Genomic DNA, 20,954 nt, shown 5'->3' with positions numbered 1-20,954 from the left:
CAGTGAGTATCTGAACTCTCTTTATGCAAGTTGCTAAAAGAATTGGATTAACCTTACCAGTGGCAGTTTATGCTGTAAGATTCTCTAATTAGAAACATTTCCAAAAACCTCTTCCAAATCGCATAATTTGATTACATATAGACATTCTGCAAAAACAGTTCTACCAACCACATCATAGAATTTGTGTGGGTTAGTTGTAAAATAAGTTTGGGGAAGTTTTCTCAGTATATATTAATAAATTATTTAATAATTTTTACATCGGCCTCATTGCATTTCACCCCAAATCCAGGTTCAAACCTAATCCCCTCCTTAACAGTATGCAAACCCAGAAAGCATGCAGGCAGATATGAATTGCACGCTTCTGCTCTTGCAGGCAACAGGAACCTGGTTTCTTAGCATCTCTGCTTTGCTTAGACAACTTTCCCCTGCCTGACATTGGTTAGTACAGAGTACGGAGGAGGGACAGCTCTTTTGCTGCACGTCTGAGAGCAGCAGAAACTTTAATCCTCCACAGAATTCAACAGCATTTTGTAAACTACACTGCAAAACACTGAAGTGCAGTATCCCAAGCCTATCAACAAACTTTCTGATGAGTTCTCCAGCTATGTTCACAGGAACCAGAGTTCTTGTAGGAGGAAAACCAACCAGGCCTTATATAAGCTCTGTAAACCACACATCTTTCCACCACTTCTCTTCATATATTTGAATTTTACATAAACATATATGCACTCTACATGCATATTTGCAAAGCAAGTTGTGTAATTTTATAGTTGTGCAATTTGTACTTTAGCGTAACATTTTTTTTATTGTGGTACTTCTTAACTCAGCCTCCTAATGAGGAGAAAAGCAAAAAAAAAAAAAAAAGTCTATTTTCAATCTGGATCATTCCTTTATTCTATGATATGTAGCATCACTAGCATTTAGTCTGGAGAAGAGAAGTGTGCTGGTTTGAGGCTAATTGGAATATTTTAATGAGAGAAATTACATCATTGATTGTGAAAAGAAAACAATGAAGGCTGAGAGAGTTGGGGGTGTTCAGCTTGGAGGAGGCTCAGAGGTTAACCTCATTGCTGTCTACAGCCACCTGAAGGGAGGTTGCAGCCAGGTGGGGGTCGGTCTCTTCTTCCCCACCAGCAACAGAATGAGGGGACACAGTCTCAAGTTGTGCCAGAGGAGGTATATGCTGGATGTTAGGAAGAAGTTCTTCACAGAGAGAGAGACTGGCATTGGAATGGGCTGATCAGTGTGGTGGTAGAATTGCCGTCCCTGGAGGTGTGCAAGAAAAGACTGGATGAGGCACTTAGTGCCATGATTGGATAGAGCTGATTGATTGGATATGGATGGGTGATAGGTTGGACTGGATGATCTTGGAGGTCTCTTCCAACCTGTTTGGGTCTATGATTCTATGATTGATTGATTTGCTGAAAGGGATAAAGAGCCAAAGTAGACTTTGTCCCACTTTACTCTGGGATGCTTCTCACTTTCATATCCCCTTTGCTCCACTCTAATATCTTCCACTAATCTTGGCTAACAAGTAGGCTTTAGTGGTTTTTTTGGTTTCTGTCTGGGAAGGAAGAGAGATAGAGGCTTTGAGCCCCTTCTGGGCAGTTTCTTTGTTCAGGAGGGAATTTAAATTTCTGTATTATTTCTAACTTGTAAATATCTTCAAACACATTTGGTGATACTGTGATCCACAATCTCCCGGGTCAACCTGTGCCAGTGCTCACCACCCTCACTGCAAAGAATTTCTTCCTAACCTCCAATTTCAATCTCCTCTCTGACAGTTTAAACAAATTACTCCTAGTCCTGTTATTACAAGACCTTGTAAATAGTCCCTCCCCAGCTCTTCTGTAGACCACTTCAGATGCTGGAAGACCACTCCAAGGTCTCCTGGAAGCCTTCTCTTCTTCAGGCTGCAGATCCCCAACTCTCATAGCCTGTCCCCAGAGCAGAGCTGCTGCAGCCATACCCATGTTACATATACAACCATCAACAACTTTGCCCTTTCTGTGCATTCACACGTAAACATCCATGCTGCTGGCACTGCAATTTCCCAAGAACTGCAGCTCTTCAAAAGTGACTCCTCTCACACTGCCTCCGTTCCATTAATTAGTAAAATAACCCAATGCATTTATGAAAATGCATGCATCCACTTTTCATTTACCCATACTGGATTCTATACTATAAACTCACCTCATTTTGATTACAGATAACAGAGCTCCTCTCATCCAAACCGTGAATACAAGCATCTCAAAAGGTTCCCCCCCACCCCTTTTTTTTTTTCAAAGTGAAGATAAGTTACTGCATTAAAAATAAATGAGCTATTTTTGTCAGTTGATTGGACACTGAGTACACATAATAAATCACCAAGAGTATTTTATGTTAGCCTATGTGCTAACCTTGAGCTGGGGTTTATCTATTGCCTGCAATTCAGAAGACAATAAGGCATTTCACCCAATCAGCTGATCAGCCAAAGGAACTCAAAAGACTGAAATGGCTTTGAAACACACAGGCTTTTAGATATCAAATTACCTCTGGAACCCTCTGCCCAGAAGTAACTCGAACAAAACCCATTTGAAATACAGCTTCAATATTCAAAAAAATCAATAATTTAAACCACAGGTTGAACATTTTTACTGCTTCCACTGCAGACTGTCGTTTTTTGAAATGAAAATGCTAATGGCACCAAAGGGGAAAGCTCCAGCCAAAAGAGATACATGTGTGCAGGAACGGATTGGCTAGAAATGCTGCTTTGCTTTCTCTCCTCCAGTTGCATTTACATAATATCTCTTAAAATAAATAACTCTCATTTTCATCACGCTGGAAAAAAATATTTTTCTTTGTGGTACTTCGATGTTTCTGTCTGCAAGAGCTTGGCTTTATAAAGACGCTTCAATGTAAACAGGCAGGCTGAATGCAAATAGTACAGCCTCAATTATGCTATTAAGCCACATTATTTTGAAACGGGCACTAATGCTGTGTTTTTGAATACCAGCTGGCACACTCTGAACTCTTCTTTTACAGAGAGAAAAGCAGGAATGTAGGTGATGTTGTGTTCCAACATCTACACGGGGAAACGGGAAGCAGTCAAGCACACCCTGTAAGAAGCCTGTAATAAATGTTTGTGTAAAGAGCAGAAATGGCTGCTGACAAAAGACTTCCCAAAAGATAAGGAAAAGGCATAGTGGGAATACAGACCCTTGAATATAATCAAAGCAGATTTCCTAAAAGATAAGGAAGGCAGGAGCAGGGAGGTGATTGTCCCATTGGACTCGGCTTTGGTGAGGCCACACCTCAAGTGTTGTGTTCAGTTTTGGGCACCAAAATACAAGAGAGACGTGGAAGTGCTGGAGCAGGTCCAGAGGAAGGCAACGAAGCTGGGGAAAGGCTTGGAGAATAAATCTGATGAGGAGCAACTGAGGGAGCTGGGGATGTTTAGTTTGAGGAAGAGAAGGCTGAGGGCAGACCTCATTGCTGTCTACAATTACCTCAAGGGGCATTGTGGAGAGGCTGCTGATGGTATCTTTTCACAGGTAATTTGAGACAGAACAAGGGGGAATGGCCTCAAGCTGAGACTGGGGAGGTTTAGATTGGACATTAGAAAAAGGTTTTTCATGGAGAGAGTGGTCAGGGACTGGAATGCTGCCTATCGAGGTGGTGGAGTCACCAGCCCTGGATGTGTTTAAGGGTCGTTTGATGTGATGTTTAGGGCTATGGTTTAAGGTGAATCTTGTGGAGTAGGGTTCTAGGTTGTACTTGGTGATCCTGAGGGGCTTTTCCAACCTGGATGTTTCTGTGATTCTGTGAAAACCCAAAAGGAAGAGGCATAGTGGGAATATAAACCCTTGAACAGGAGTGAAGCAAGCCACAGACGGAGAATGCCTGACACTGAAACAAGTCTCTCTGCATGAATTCAACCACCAGACAGATTCTTAGCAGAGCTCAAAATCCATCAGACTCCTGTAGAAATTGTTATCTTTTGACAATTTAAAGTTCATTAAAATCTTGCATTCTCTGGCACTAATCTACTTAATTGTTTTAAAGGAGCAGTAGAAGGAATAAAAAACCCAAACAGAAAAGCAATGAAATAAATGTCATGGGAGAGCTCAGGGGCCCGTGGACACGCAAGTCCCAACACACACAAAGGAGAATGTTATGGCAGCAAAGCATCACCTTTCGTACTGAAGAGAGAGGGCATCAGGAAGAAGCTAGAAGATTGATGAGCCTTCAGCTACAGCTTGAAGATTTTGCTATCAAATACATCCTTGCTCCCTGTTTCATATAGATTTTAGAGTCTTCTCCTATCACAGTGTCAAAATGGGAAAGAAAATGTAAATTTTATCATGAGAATAAAGCTGCTCAAGCAAAGCAAACTCTACATTTTGCTGTACACGTTTTACTGCAAAAGGAAGATGAGGTTTGCATTTCCAGTTTAAAATTTCTGCTTCTGAAAGAAACAAGAGCATGTTTTTTATAAACTCTCTGACTTTTGATAGGTTGATTGCATTTTAACCAAAAATACATGCAGAATTTTCAGCCTGGAAAATGAAACAACAAAACAATAGTCATGAAAAAACATGACACTCAAAATGCATGCTCCAAAAATTTGGACATGGACTCCAATATTCTGTTCTCTCTACAGACAGAAAACTTTTCTGGGATATCAAATGAAAACAAATCTACAAATGGGATCAGAGAAATTAATCTGAATTTAAATATACCCATAATATAGGGAAATGAGATTTTATTTCAGTGTTTGAGATCTGCATTACTTTAATGTGACACTACCTAACCCAGGTGCCTATGGAGTGCTTTGAAACAACCTCCTACACAACAGCAGCAGTCAACTGACCTGAGAACACTGCTCTGGGGAGCAACACCAACTGAAACAAAACAAAAAACAGAAAAAGCAGCAACTAGAAATCCAATATCCACTCTACGGGGAGAGCCTGAGGGAGCTGCAGCTGTGCTGCTTGGAGAGGAGGAGACTAAGAGGTGACCTCACAAATGGTTATAAAGATGTAAAGGTGAGTGCCAGGAGGCTGGAGCCAGGCTCTGCTGGGTGATGCCCAGTCACAGGACAAGGGGCACTGGTGGAAGCTGAGGCATAGGAAGTTCCATGGAAACAGGAGGAAAGATTTTGTTATTTCCCTGTGAGGGTGACAGAGCCCTGGAACAGGCTGCCCAGGGGAGTTGTGAAGTCTTCCTCTCTGCCTCTCTGGAGATAATCAACACCTGCCAGGAGATGTGTCATGTTTTTTCAAAAGAAAGAGCCAACAGAATGAAGCTCTCAAATGAATCGGAGAAAAAAATACAGAATTATATTTGGAGAAAGAGATACAGAAAGAAATTTCAGAAGCAGATGCAACATCTATGGTGACCCCCTTGAATTTTCCCCCAACCCAAAACTAGATCTATACCCTCCAATGCTCCAATCCTCTCACCCCAACACCTCTGCCATCCGCAGGCCTAACACAAGCCTCTGAAGGCCCAGAGCAGGCCTACTCCTGTCCCAGCAAAAGCAGCTGCTGCCTGACATAGGGCTGGAGGAGAAGAAAAGAACAACAAGCTGGCCTCACCGTGAGTTTACAAAGAGATAGCAGAGTTCTGGGATTGAATAACAATCCTCTAGTCCTCAACCCAGGACAAGATGTTCCTGTGTGATCTGGTGTAGGTGATCCTGCTCTGGCAGGGGGGTTGGACTGGATGAGATTTCAAGGTCCCTTCCAGCCCCTGACATTCTGTGATTCTGTGATGTTTGTGCTGTAATTAAAAGATAGTCTGTTAGAGCTCACCCCAGGGCAAGAGCTCCAAGCATATGCCACCACACCAGGAACTGCCAGCATCTCCTTCCCCTCCATTCTGGTGCACCCTAAAAAGCCAGTATGCACTGGGGAGGCTTTTAATTCTCCAGTGAGGCACTTGGTGGCATTCAACACACGACATTTGTCACAACTGATAATAATTTGGACAGATTTGAGACCCAGTCCCATATAGCATCCAGTGGCAGGAAGTTAATCTTGAAATTTAGCATGGATGCTCTCAGCTGGGCCTGCATTCAGAAAATAAAAGCAGTGTAGGACTCTGGCTCTTATCTGCTGCTGCAGCTACAGCCTGGGATGGAACTACACCCCTCAGCTGGAAGGACTGATAATTCTCTTGCTGTAGCCTCTGGATGTTTCCTCTAATGATCCCAGCATTACTCCTATCTTGTCTGGATTGAATTTTGCACAGCATGCTCTCAACCATGCCCCAGTCTCCCACAAACACTGAATAATGCAATCAACCGCTCAAGCTAAATCAGCTGAGAGTTATAAAGCTGAGTTTCGACATATTGAAAACACTTCAATCAATGTCACTTTACTAAACCTTCTCTGTGGCTGGATATACACATTAAATAAAAGGGTGGCAAACAGGACCCCTCCTGAACCAGCAGCACAGGGAGAGAAGAATCAGAGGCAATAAAGCCAAACGCCACACCAGCAACAGGCTGCTCTGGCACCATTGTCTGAGTAGGAGGTTTGCAATCGGACAGGGGAGATGTGTGGGGAAAGGCTGCATCAGGGGCACTGGGAAACGCTTCCATTTTTGATTGATTCTGCAATAATGCACAGATATATGATAAGAGGCAGCCACAAGTGCACATGCAGGAATGACTCCATTTCGCAAAGCCTGCTTTCCCAAGCAAGCTGCTAACTGAGGCTGTTTAACAGCAGCAGCATTATTGCCACACCATTTTTTGGGGTTATTTACAGATTTTCATGTTGCCATAGGGCTTTACATATATACATAGACTTTACCATGTGGATTAGCAGAAATAGTATTTCCTATCTTTGTGTGATTTATTAAATCATAAATCATAACAGTGTTGCCCCGAAATTTCCTTTTTGAGGGATGTGATGAGGGAACAATTATCCTCTGAACTCCTTTCTTTGCCTTCAGAGAATAAAATGCATTACTGACACATCCGTTCACTGCCCCATGACAGAAAATGAAAGCAAGTCTGATGGCTGCACCATATGCTTTCAGCTCCTGCCGTTGGCTGCTGAAGAGAGCTTTGTTCCTGAATGTGGTTTCAGAGACAAAAAGAATAGTTTCTCCAGCACTTTTAAGGAACAATTCTTTTAAAAAAGGAAGGGAAAAGGAACTGAAGAGGTTTGGGGTAGCCTACATCCAAATGGGTGTGCCAAAAAAAACCCACATGGAATATTAAATGGAAATTATTTAAAATATTTTCGAGAGCCAGAGGGAGCTGGGGCTGTGCTGCCTGCAGAGGAGACCTCATGAATGGTTATAAAGGTGCAAAGGTGAGTGCCAAGAGGCTGGAGCCAGGCTCTGCTGGGTGATTCTCAAAGACAGGACAAGGGGTACTGGTGGAAGTTGAGGCATTGGAAGTTCCATGGAAACATGAGGAAATATTTTTTTCCCTATGAGGGTGCCAGAGCCCTGGAACAGACTGCCCAGGGGGGTTGTGGGGTCTCCCTCTCTGGAGATATTCCAGACCTGCCTGGGTGTGTTCCTGTGTGATCTGGTGCAGGTGATCCTGCTCTGGCACGGGGGTTGGACCGGATGAGCTTCCAAAGTCTCTTCCAGCCCCTAACCGTCTGTGATTCTGTGATTTTTTTTTCTTATTTGAAAGAAAATTAGGCACAAAGGCCCAGACTAGTTTTGCTGCAGCAAAGAGTGACACCTTTTTCATTTTTTTGCAGCAATTCACAGCAGCTGCTGTGGGGGAACAGAAGCCTTTTGTTCTGTGCACATACAGACAGAGAAGCAATACCACAAGTCTTGATACAGTCTGCTCAGAGAAGGTTTAAGGCCTGGTAGTGTTTAGAGTCCCCTGTCTGATGTCTGGCACAGTGAGGATGCTCTTAGTGAATGATGATTTTTGCTCAGTTATTTCTGAGAGAAAGCTCACAAAAGTTTACAACATAGAGGCTGGTACCTGAAGTCATTATTAGGCATGCAGGGACAAGGAGGTAGAAACAACCAAGTCAGAGGATAAAAATGGCTTCATTAACTCAAAGTAAGGATAAGCTACTCAGTTTTTACATTAATTTATTTTTTATGTGGTTTACAAATATATAAAATAGAATCAAAATAGAATGGGATAGAATAAAATAAAACAAAATATAAGAAAATAAAATAGAATAAAACTAAACTAAACTAAAATTAAATTAAATTAAACTAAATGAAATTAAAGTCAGCAGTTTCACTAGAAATCCAGATCTGGAATTCACTCTGTGTTCTGTTTTGTTCCAGGAAGGCATTGCCTGAACTACATATTGGAAATGCAAAAAATAAGAAAAGATATGGGGACCTCTGAAAGAGGGGATCTGATCAATGTCTCTAAATATCTAAGGAAAGGAAGGAAGGGACTTGGACAGCCTCTGCTCACTTGTGCCCTGGCATACAAGTGGCAAGCGATGGAAACTGCAGGAAGTTCCACCTCAACATGAAGAATTTCTTGACTGTAAAGGTCCCAGAGCACTGGTGCAAGCTGCTCAGAGAGGTTGTGGAGTCTCCTTCTCTGGAGCCTTTCCAGCTCTGTTTGGATGTGTTCCTGTGTGACCTGCATGGGATTTTCTGGTGCTGCGATGGCTGGAATGGGACTGTAAGATCTCCAAAGATCCCTTCCAACCCCTAACATCCTGGGATCCTGTGATCAGTTCGTTATGATGGCTTGTCAGCATCCTGCAACATGTTTTCAAGATACAAAGAGAGTATCCTGGGAAGCAGCACCATTTTGAGAGCACTCTAAATGCCACACAATACGATCATTCCTGCGCAGCTTGGCGAAGTTTTTCACCTGAGGATTTTGATACTCTCTTTATCCAGTTGAAATTCTGCTGAAAATACGAGCAGAGCAGGTCTGCTCTCCTAGTCTTATACGCTGAAACCTTGTTTTCTTTACAGCTTCCGGTAGCTTTCAGCTACATTTCTCCTGCTGGAGAAGGCTAACAAACCCCTCAGTGTTCGCATGACAACCTTTGTGCAAACGCTTCCTTACTCTGTCATCTACTGGCAGCCTGCTTCCCAGCCATGCTCTCTGCCAGTCCTTACCAGTTTGCCAATTACACAAGCTGCTTCCCAGACATCAGACAAAAATTCCACAAGACTGCTGTGCGAGTGTACCCTAATTAACCATCAGCTTAATTAGACAATTTACTGTGTAATTAGCAGGCAATTAGTCAACACCTCTCAGATCTTATTGACTGCTGTGACAGCCTTTCTTACTCTACACATTCCCATACGCTCCCACCACCAAGATGCCAGCCCCATCCTGTATGACAGAATCCTTCCAAAGGAAGGGGAATCATATTACATAATGGGAGGGAGGGGAGGGAAGGGGATCAATATATAGGCTGTTCATTTATTGAACTGTCTTCCAGCCAAGCCTGTCTTTTGTCTAGCAACAGAAGGTCAGCTGCTAACCAAAAGCCATCCAGCTATCACGTTAGCTTATGGGGTTGCTTTGCTTTTTTTCCCCATTTGTAACATGTTTTAGGGCTTGACTTTTTACAAACAAAACAAAACACTCATATTTCACTCAATCAGTAGAGAAGTCAGACAAGCAGAAGTTAAGGGGGGAAAAAGTAATTTGTAAGCTTACTTACATTTTGTACTTTTAAGTACACGGCTGAGAACTGTGAAAAGGTGCAGGCAGCTGCTTTTGCAAGCTAGAGCTAGTGTTGGAATGAACTGCTACATCCTCCAAAATGCACTAGCAAACTCAAAGGAGATTAAGGTAAGTCAATACTAGATATTAATTCAATGATGTTTGCGTCATTCAGTAGAAATCATTTTTGAAGTAGTATCAAATACTCCAAAGACATCTTAAGTTATATGCCCTTATAACAATACACTATGTGAGAATACACAAGTAAATACTGTCATAATATGTATATTAAGGGAATATTATTAAAAGATGACAGGCTCATAAGATGTTAGGGACTGCAAGGGACCTCTGGAGATCTTCCAGTCCTGCCATAGCAGTACCAGAAAATCCAGTGCAGGTCACACAGTTACACATCCAGACAAGGCTGGAAAGGCTCCAGAGAAAGAGACTCCACAACCTCTCTGGGAAGCCTGTGCCAGTACTCTGAGACCCTTACAGTCAACAAGTTCTTTCTCATGTTGAGGTGGAACTTCCTGTGCTGCAGTTTCCATCCCTTGCCCCTTGTCCTATGCCAGGGCACAAGTGAGCAGAGGCTGTCCCTGTCTCTTCCTTCCTGATCCCCAGATATTTACAGACATTGCTCAGATCCCCTCTCAGCCTTCTCCTCTGCAGACTAAGCAGCTCCAGGGTTCTCATCCTCTCCTCATTAGGCAGTGCTGCAATCCCTTCAGCATACTTGTAGTCCTCCCTTGGACTCTTCCCAGCAGATTCCTGTCCCTTTTTAACTGAGGAGCCTAGAACTGGATGCAATATTCCAGGTCTCAGCAGGGCAGAGTAGAGGGGGAGAATCACCCTCAATCTGCTGGACACACCCTGCTTAATGCATGCCCGGACCCTATTGGACTTCTTGGCCACCAGGGTACATTGCTGCCCCATGGTCAGCTTTTGGCCAGCAGCATTCCCAAGTCCTGGTGTGTTCTTATTTCCTCTTTCTACAGACCAAAACTTGAACTTTGCCATCAGCTACGACAAGAGCATTTGGGGTAGTTCTTAAAGCAAAGTTCATGGGATGCAGACACTTGCCTCCTGATGCAATTAGATCTAGATTTCTTCTTAAAAATCTTATACTTTCTATCTGAAGGGAGGAGCCCTCATAAAGCTACGGTGTACTTTATAGTAAAACATAGAATTATAAATCTGAAATAATGAGATGAAGTGTTCTTTAGGACATACACATGTTTGCATTAGTTATAGGTATTTCAAGATAAGAATCTATCTGATTTGTTAACATATGGAACTCCATCCTGCTTTTGCAGCAATGTCAATCAGGAGGCAATGCAATTATATTGCCATAAGACTCAAAAAATCATCTCTTTGCTTCCTTAACTTTTCCTATCAATTTTATTCACCAAATGAAAAGTAAAGACCTGAGATAACTTGAGCATGAAAGAGTGAAGACTTACCTTTCTGCAAAAGCTACATTGGTAGAACCAAGAATCCCTTGTAAAATGATGAAGATAAATTCCTATAAGCCTCTGTGTGCAAATACAGGCTAGTTGAGAGCTACTTATATCGTCTCATCTTTTGTCTGCAGCCTTTAAAACAGAATCACAGAATCAACCAGGTTGGAAAAGACCTCTAGGATCATCCAGTCCAACCCATCACCCAACCCTTCTAATTAACTAAACCATGCCACTAAGTGCCTCATCAAGTCTCCTTTTAAACACCTACAGGGATGGGGACTCCACCACCTCCCCGGGCAGCCCATTCTAATCCATTTAATAGTTCTTCCTAATGTCCAGCCTGAACCTGCCCTGGTGCAGTTTGAGGCTGTGTCCTCTTGTTCTAACCCTGGGTGCCTGGGAGAAGAGACCAGCCTCCGCTTGGCTACAACTTCCCTTCTGGTAGTTGTAGACAGCAATGCGATCTGTCCTGAGCCTCCTTTTCTCCAGGCTGAACAACCCCAGCTCAAAACAAGCTGCACACCACTATGTATATGCTTGCACCCTAAGCAAAACCAGTGAGTGATACAGACATCATTATTATTTTTCTTTTCACAGCCAATGATCTAATTTCTCTCATTAAAATATTCCAATTAGACTCAAACCAGCACACATGGATTTCAAAAGTGTCCATGTAGAGTCTGTTTGGGACTTACATTTCTGCAAACATGATGCAAGGTTGTATGGTCCAGCCAGGAACCTTTGGGCAATAACTGCTGCTGCATGAGATGCTTCAGCTATCTTATGTTTTGCATGGTGGAGATGGGGAAAAGCACTCAGCCAACAACATTCAATGTGTAGAGTTGAAGCAAGAACTGATTAGCTGATGTCTAGGGAAAAAGGCATGCTGGAAGCCTTCCTCACTACACTTGCACCATGATAATATCAGTGGGCAGAGGTGGGGTCCCAAAGCATGTCCTAGACTCTTGAAGAAGCAAACATTTGGCCACTGCTATTACTTTGTGTATGGACTCTGAATAGAGACCTCAGTAAAGATACTGAACTGCAAATCAGAGCAATTGAAGCATAAATTCCAGTTCAGTATCTCAGCAGCTTTTCAAGTCTGGATTACATTCTGGGTTTTTTTTACAATTAAAAGGTAGGAATAAGGACAAACCCAAGCTCTGACACATGCAGTTAAACAAATGGGGAGTAAGGGAAAGTTAATGACTTGACAAGAAGGAAACTTCTGAATTCTATAATGGCAAAACATTTTTTTTCTGAATATCTGTGGCTACCTATTAAAGTCCATGGCAACAATTCCAGAAAACAGGGAAGTTTATGTCATTTATGCTAAGAAAAGTCCAAAATGTTAAATATGGCCATGATTACTTTGAACAGGTACTTTTAAAATATATATCTAGGAAGAAAAAATATACCACTTTGTTTTTTTCCAAAGAAATTACTAAAAGCTTCAGAGCCACTTCAGAAAGTTATATCCAGTCCACTGCTTTGAGGAAAGCAAAATACTAAAAAGAATCTGCAACAAATATGAACTGAGAATGAAAGTGAAGTTTGAAAATCCTAACTTTCAGAATTACAGTTGGCAACTCCTAGCTTTCATTGAAACTGCCTTGTTAGCTGAATCCCTTCCTGACATTAACTTACTCGAAGTATTGCCAAGATTACCAGCAACCCTTCAAGGGCATACAAATCAACTACAGGAAAAGATACCTGAATGGTAACACAAAGTATGTTACATATTTGCTTATTAGAATCTTGTTTATTAAGGATTAGATATAAAAAAAAATGTTGGGAGATTTCAGAGCAAGTTCCCAGCAGTTCTGGCTGGAAAGTAATGCAGGTAAGCTCTCTGCTTCTTGTGTTAAACATTTGTGGATCTTTTCAGAAGGATGAGGTACATATAGGTAGTAAATAGAAATTAATTTCTTCAACACAGAAAAAAATACTTTTCAGATTTGTGGCCAACTGTAAAAGTTGCATCAAGCAATGTGCTCTGGTGGCCAAGAAGGCCAATGCCAGCCTGAGGTGGATTAGAAGAGCTGTGTGGTTAGTAGAACGAGAGAGGTTCTCCTCCCCCTCTACTCTGCCCTGCTGGGGTTGCATCTTGAATATTGTGTCCAGTTCTGGGCCCCTCAGTTCAAGAAGGACCTCAGGGAACTGCTTGAGAGAGTCCAGCACAGAGCCATACAAATGCTGAAGGCAGTGGAAGATGGGCATCACCCAGCAGAGCCTGGCTCTCCTCTTAGGAGGAGAGCCTGAGGGAGCTGGAGCTGTGCTGCCTGGAGAGAAGGGTGACCTCATTCCTGGTTATAAAGATGTAAAGGTGAGTGCCAGGCTCTGCTGGGTGACGCCCAGTCACGGGACAAGGGGCAATGGTGGAAGCTGAGGCATGGTGGAAGCTCCATGGAAACATGATGGAAATTTTTTCCCAGTGAATGTGACAGAGCCCTGGAACAGGCTGCCCAGAGGAGTTGTGGAGTCTTCCTCTCTGGAGATATTCAAAGGCTGCCTGGATGTGTTCCTGTGTGATCTGGTGTAGGTGATTCTGCTCTGGCAGGAGGGTTGGACTGGATGAGCTTTTGAGGTCCCTTCCGGCCCCTGATATTCTGTTATTCTGTGCTTATTGTTTGGCTAGTAGCTGCTCTAGGAAGAGAAATTATGTCTTCTTTTAAGTACTGGTTACCTTCAGAACACCACATATGTAAGCAGGACTGAACAGCTCTCATTTGGGTAGCTGTATTTTACAGAAAGGCTCACATAGCAAAATATGCAACAATGCAGTCTTTACAATCTTACCAGTTTCACCAGAACTGTATCTCACTTATGCCACTTACTGCACAATGAGCTTCATTAAAACATGCAATGGTTTGCAAATTAAAAACTACTTAAAAGAATGGCTTTTCTATAAAAGCAGCCTATAACACTCAAGCTCAAGATTAATGACCAAATTCACATTTGGTGTATCTTAGTGCACTGCTTTAAACCATTTGCTCCAAAAAAAAAAAAAAAAAAAAAAAAAAAAAAAAAAAATATATGTGAGTGAGAAAGCATTTTTATATGACTATGTAAAAAACAAGTAGAGAAACAGAAAATTAATCCTTAGACAACTGCTTAGCTAAGGCACCTGCAGTCTACCACGAATCACTTTTGCACATTTTCCAGTTCTACCTTTGCTGGCCAGCTTCATGTGCAGCTTTGAGGAAGATGTGTTATTGTTATCCTAAGGACTCTATGGAAACCTAAGTAGTGGCCTGGGGAAGCATAGGACATAAAAGTGACAGCCAAATTTATCCTGCTCCATAAGGCTGAATGGAATGAAGGAATGAAGACATTAAGGAAAAGACAAAATGTGGAAAGAGACTTGCTGATCCTCTGCAAAACTCCATCCCTTAGCTCGGGTGAAGTTCATTGAGTCAGTGCTCATGCCACTGCATGACAGACCCTTCTTTGCCTTCCTTCTGCTCCACACCCTGAGATAAGAGACTTCTCCTCCGGGCGAGACTTTGTACTGCAGCTGTCACTGCAGAAGAAATGCAGCACTTCTGCAATACTTAATCACAGAATTATCCAGGCTGGAAAAGACCTCTAGGATCATTGAGTCCAACCTATCAACAAACATCTTCTAATTAACTAAACTATGGCACTAAGTGCCTCATCCAGTCTCCTTTAAAACATCTCCAGGGATGGTGACTCCACCACCTCCCCAGGCAGCCCATCCCCATGCCAATCACTCTTGCTGTGAAGAACATCTTCCTAACATTCAGCCTGAACCTGACCTGGCACAGCTTGGGGACGTGTTCCCTCATTCTGTCACTGATTCCTTGGGAGAAGAGATCAACCCCACCTGGCCACAACCTCCTTTCAGGCAGCAATTTAAGACTGTCCCCTTCTTCTGTTACTGGATATCTGCTACAGCAAAACTGAAACTAAACATTTGAGCAGAGATTCAGCTTTCATGAGGTACCTGCAAAAAAATTTCTATAAAGCAATAAGTGCAAGCACAAAGAGTTATACTTTTAACAGAGAGATGTTAAACTCTAGCTTTATAAATGCAGTTCCTTCTCTTCAACGTTCAAATTATTCACTGGCCAAAATAACCTGATATATTAAAGGTAAACAAACATGACTAAAATGGAAAGGGTACAGAGAAGGGACACAAGAATGATCTGGCAGCCCTGTCATAGGAGGGAAGGCTGAGAGAACTGGGGTTGTTCAGACTTGGGAAGAGAAGGCTTAAGGGAGACCTCATAACCATGTACAAGCACATAAAGGAGGGAGACGATCTTTATACAGAGTCCCATGGTAAAGACAGAGATGTTGGGTACAAGTTGCAACTGCAGACATCCCCACTGCATGCCAGAAATAATTTTGTCACCATTCGAGCTGTTAGACATTGGAATAAACTCCCAAGGCAGGTGGTGGATTTACCTACTTTACACAGGTACTGGGCCAGCTCCTTTGAGCTACATTCTTAACCTGAAAGGTTGGGCTGGGTGACTCTTGAGGTGCCTTCCAATCTGGTGTTCTATGAATCTATGAACCCACTTGGCGCTAATTCCAGCTGTGGTAGGAAGGGACTTGGCTTGTCAACAATGACTTGGGTCAGGCTCTCAGTCTTGGACACTTTGGCCCCTCCACTGTCACAGTTTTGTTCAAGCTCCAGACCAGGATTCCACCATGGTGACAATGTGCCAAGCAACTACAGACAGAGTTGGAGGGATTGAGGAGAAAGCATGGTCAGAGCCTTTTCCAGTTAGCAATTTTGAAGCTATTAAAGCTGTTTGCATTTTAAGAGACCATCTGGATTTCTTTATACTGGGTAAAAGTAAGGAGGGTTGAGATCTGTTCCTTAAGTTAAACATCCCAGAGAAATATTTTTTCTTGAGGGATAAGGAGGAAAATCTATTTTCCTGCCACAGAATTATTTGTTCTTTTGTTTTTTGCCAACAAATATCACATCTTCTGTTAAAAAAAAAATCACGTAAAATAGGGTGTTGTAGCTACAGGATTTTAAAAAACAATAATTGCATTCTCTCCCATTTCATAGAACCACAGAATGGTCTGGGTTGGAAAGGACCTCCAAAGCTCATCCAGTCCAACCTCCTCTGCACTCAGCAGGGACATCCTCATCTAGATCAGATTACCTACAGCCCTGTCCAGCCTTGCCTTGAATAGCTCCAGGGATGGGCCCCAAACACCTCCTTGGAAAACCTGTTGCAGTGTTCTGCCACCTTCATGGTGCAGAACTTGCTGCTAGCATCCAATCTAAATCTGTTCTGCTCTATTTTGAAGCCATTGACCCTGTCTCTGCAGGCCTAGAATACTCCTATACCTCCCCTGTTAATTAGCTAATTAGCTGATTTAATGCAGTGATCTAAAAAGGTAAATCTGAGGAAGAATAAAGCTGGCATTTCAGAAATAAGGAACACAATAAGCTACATTGAGAATTCATAAGACTATTTAAATCAATAATATTTATTTGACCATTTGTAAAAACTAAACATTGCTTTAAATCACAGACCAAGATATCCTGGGAAAATGACCATTCCCTGTTCAAAAAAAAAAAAAAAGGTACTTAATAAAAGTTGCCTGATTTTATTTAGTGGAAAGGCAAACAGTCCTTTTTTTGTATTTGACATTAACAATCTGATCATTTGTCTCCCCAAAGAAAAGCCATACAGCTTTCATACAGACCACACAATAAAGGATGGTAATATTTCTGTTTACTGAGATATCAGCTGGCATTTCGCTGCAAGTCAATGGTCTATCTTTGCTACAGCATAGTAGACCTCAATCTGGCACCTACAAATGTCAAGAGCATTAAAAAAAAATAATAAAATAAAATAAATAATAGGCTGGAAATCAAAAGCGTGTTCAAGATTCCTCAAAAACGAAACAAAGTTCACCTAAACATATTTGCTGCAGAACTCAGTACAATATTCATCTGTCAATCTTGGAAAACAATGAGGGAGCGATGCTGTCAGTAGGACAGGATAATAACATTTCAAGCAGATGTTCAGGCAGGGCTCTAATTCTCACTGAACTCCCTTGGTAAGCATTTAATTTCTTTATCATATGCAAGCTAGGCAAATTGTACTTCATCAAAGCTGTATTGTGAAATATTAATATTTCATATTATAGCAAAACTCCATAGAATAACCTTTGTCATATTAAGAACATCAGAATTTCAAATGTCAGGGTTCTGCATTTTAATGCATCTTAAATAGCTTTTTTCGGCTTGGCACCATAAATTATAACTAGTTATAATCTAAATTACTGTGCTGCAATATGAGACAAAAATATACATTTTGTAACACAGATTTGACTTCTGTGAAATACTAATGTTACGGAAAACAATGCCTCATTGTCCCAACATTCTGTACCACCTTCAGTTATTAAGAGAGGTACAAACATACAGAGAAAGCACAGGAGTTTGAGTCTGAATACGTATCTGTAATAAAAGCACACAGAAATGTGATCTGGCCTGGGTAAATTCATAGAATTATAGAAGCAATCAGGTTGGAAGAGACCTCCAAGATCATCCAGTCCAAACTAGCACCCAGCCCTGTCCAGTCAACTAGACCATGGCACTAAGTGCCTCATTCAGGCTTTTCTTGAACACCTCCAGGGACGGTGACTCCACCACCTCCCTGGGCAGCCCATTCCAATGCCAATCACTCTCTCTGCAAAGAACTTCCTCCTAACATCCAGCCTAGACCTCCCCTGGCACAACTTGAGTCTCTGTCCCCTCATTCTGTTGCTAATTATCTGGGAGAAGAGACTAATCCCCACCTGGCTACAGCCTAGCTTCAGGTAGCTGTAGACAGCAGTGAGATCACTCCTGAGCCTCCTCTTCTCCAGGCTAAACAACCCCAGCTCCCTCAGCCTCTCCTCATAAGGCTGAGTTCCAGGCCTCTCATCACTTTGTCATCCACCTCTGGACACGTTCCAGTATCTCAACATCTCTCTTGAATTGGGGAGCCCAGAACTGGACACAGTACTCAAGGTGTGGCCTGATTATTGCTGAACACATAGGCAGAATATCATTCCTTGCCCTACTGGCCACACTGTTCCTGATGCAGGCCAGGATGCTATGGGCTCTCTTGGCCACCTGGGCACACTGCTGGCTCATTTTCAGCCTGCTATCTACCAGTACCCCTAGGTCCCTTTCCTCCTGGCTGCTCTCCAGCCACTCTGCCCCAGCCTGTAGCACTGCATGGGGTTGTTGTGGCCAAAGTGCAGAAACCTACACTTGGCCTTGTTAAATTTCATCCTCTTGGCCTCTGTCCACCCATCCAGCCTGTCAAGGTCCCTCTGCAGGGCCCACCTACTGTCCAACAGATCCACATCTGCTCCTAACTTGGTGTCATCTACAAACTTACTGATGATGGACTCAATTCTCTCATCCAGATCTCCAATTAAAATATTGAACTGGATCGGGCCCAGCACTGATCCTTGGGGAACACCACTAGTGCCAGCTGCCAGCTGGACGTTGCACCAGTCACCTCCACTCTTTGGGCCCAGCCCTCCAGCCACTTCTTGACCCATTAAATCTACCAACAACAACTTTAACTTAGAAATGTTTGTGAAAATACATTGCCAAAATCCACCACAGTGGATCTTATAGGCAAGTTATGACTGGAAAGTTTTCTCCACTATGGTTTAGTTTGTATTTAATTTAGTTTTAATTGTAGCCTGTTTTGTGTTTGTTTGTGGGTTTTTGCTGTTGTTTGGTTGGTTTTTGTTTTGTGTGTATTTTTTTTTAACAAGATCTGTGTAACTTGCTTGCTACACAATGAAAGAAAAAATAAACCAAACCAAAAACTGAAGATTAAAAATGAACTTAGTCTGCATGTTGCTTTCTGCCAGTTCTCATAATAAAGGCAACTGTTGCCACATTATTGAAAGTGACAGCATCACAAATCAATGCATGTCACAACAGAATACAGACAGATGCAGTTGACTAATCAGAATTAAATTTTAGAATGGAAGGAAACATCAAAAAAAATCAAAGCAAACATTGTTTTGCCATCCTGGTTGTTTTTCTTCTCCATCCAATACACTGAGATGGACATCAAAGCACAAGTTCAGTTGGTATAAAACTCAGTTTCCACTACCAACTTCTCAGGGTGGGAGTGGATGTAATATAGCCCAATGATAGACAAGGGGCAATGGTGGAAGCTGAGGCATAGGAAGTTTCATTTAAATAAATGATTATTTTTTTCCTTGTGAGGGTGACAGAACACTGAAACAGGCTGCCCAGGGGAGCTGTGGAGTCTCCCTCTTTGGAGATATTTAAGACCTACCTGGATGTGTTCCTGGTGATCTGGTGTAGGAGATCCTGCTCTGGCAGGAGGATTGGACTGGATGAGCTTTTGGGGCGCCTTCCAGTCCCTGACATTCTGTGATTCCATGATAGAGAGACGCACACTTCATCTAACCTCTGGCCTCTTTTGACGCTGTTTTATACAGCCTTTCTGGTTGCAGGTTTTAATGCAAATTTTGTATACTAAGCAATACTTCCAAATAAATTCTAAATAAACAAAGCAGCTCTGTAATTCTACTACAAATCTCCTGCTCACAGTTACTAGTTTAATTAATGCAGTAGCTCTCATTCTCCGTGTAGTTTTCTGTTTATCTAAACTCTAAAAGCTCTAAATTGCTATTCATCTATTGTGGACTCTACGATATGCAGCTCCCCATTCCTCTGTGATATGCAACTCCCCCACTTCAATAGACTGCCAAGAGAATGCACAAAATAAGATGTTGTGGCATAGAGTTATCTGAGTGAGGCAGAGCAATGAGCTACTGATCCTACAGTCAAAAAGAGAAGACACGAGTGTACCAAAAGTTGTGCAAAGGGACATTTTTATTCTGCTGCCATTTGTCTTTCCTAGCAATAGTCCATTTTTAAAGCTGCTACTTCTGGATGAAATCACATCTACCTGACACTAAAGCAGCTGTGGGAAGATGTTCAATTTGGTAAATAAAATTCCACAAGCCTCTATCTCTCGCAGAGATACCTACAGACACATAGCGGCACAGTACCCTAGAATAATGTCTGCATTATGTTATAATATCCAGTACCTTCTAAAACACTTTGAGTGCAGTACACTGAAAGGTAGAAATGCTCTGAAGGGATTTCTGCTGTTCCTTTTTTAGGTTTCAACAACAGTACAGTAGCATGCAAGAACAAACTTTTGCTGAATCACTCAGAGTTGAAATTCTCACTCCCCAAACAGAAAATACTACCCAGGTTGTCATGAAGGCAATTATGCAGTAAAGTAGGTGGGTGTCTGAAAAGAGAGTGAACACAGCATGCAACTGAGCTGTGCTAACTTTCTCTGCAGCAGTAAGTGAGGCTTTCAAGGTGGGGCCAAGACAGATGATGGGAAGATTGGAGGGCATAGATTATGGTCCAGCATTGCTATCCATTTCTATACAGTAATGTCACAGAATCACAGAACCACAGAATGTCAGGGGTTGGAAAGGACCTCCAAAGCTCATCCAGTCGAATCCCCCTGCCAGAGCAGGATCACCTAGAGCAGATCACACAGGAATGCATCCAGGCAGCCCTAGAATATCTCCAGAGAGAAAGAGACTCCACAACTCCTCTGGGCAGCCTGTTCCAGGGCTCTGTCACCCTCTCATGGGCTGCAGGACTCCCTAGCCTAGCATTTTAGATGAGTAGTAAAAGAGGGAAAAGGAAAAGAAGCTCACATAAAATGAACCCTCTGCCTTACAAGTATCACAGCTCTCCAGCCTGAGTCCTTTTCATCTGTCTACTTGGATCTCCTTCCCTCAAGATTTAGCCTGCTTTTCTCCATCATAGAAAAGGTAACACATGGAAATCTGTGGTTAGACTCTAT

The 20,954-nt window shown here is 42.3% G+C and overlaps 1 protein-coding gene across 4 annotated transcripts in view; it reads right to left on the bottom strand.

Annotated features, from left to right (window-relative positions):
* DPYD (dihydropyrimidine dehydrogenase) overlaps window positions 1-20,954 on the bottom strand; it is a 647,138-nt gene that overhangs the window by 279,288 nt on the left and 346,896 nt on the right. The window contains exon 14 of one of the 4 annotated variants that reach the window (XM_064147333.1): window positions 16,567-16,634. The exons of the other annotated variants lie outside the window; for them this stretch is intronic. Within the exon in view, the coding sequence (XP_064003403.1) occupies window positions 16,599-16,634 (36 nt within the window). The 3' untranslated portion in view covers window positions 16,567-16,598. Of the gene's footprint in view, window positions 1-16,566; window positions 16,635-20,954 lie in introns of those variants that run through there. 4 annotated transcript variants of the gene reach the window in all.

This window comes from Pogoniulus pusillus, chromosome 8 (genome assembly GCF_015220805.1).
Source record: "Pogoniulus pusillus isolate bPogPus1 chromosome 8, bPogPus1.pri, whole genome shotgun sequence".
Classification (NCBI taxonomy): domain Eukaryota; kingdom Metazoa; phylum Chordata; class Aves; order Piciformes; family Lybiidae; genus Pogoniulus; species Pogoniulus pusillus.
The sequence above is the reverse complement of the archived record's forward strand: the minus strand, read 5'-3'. Positions and strand labels throughout refer to the sequence as shown.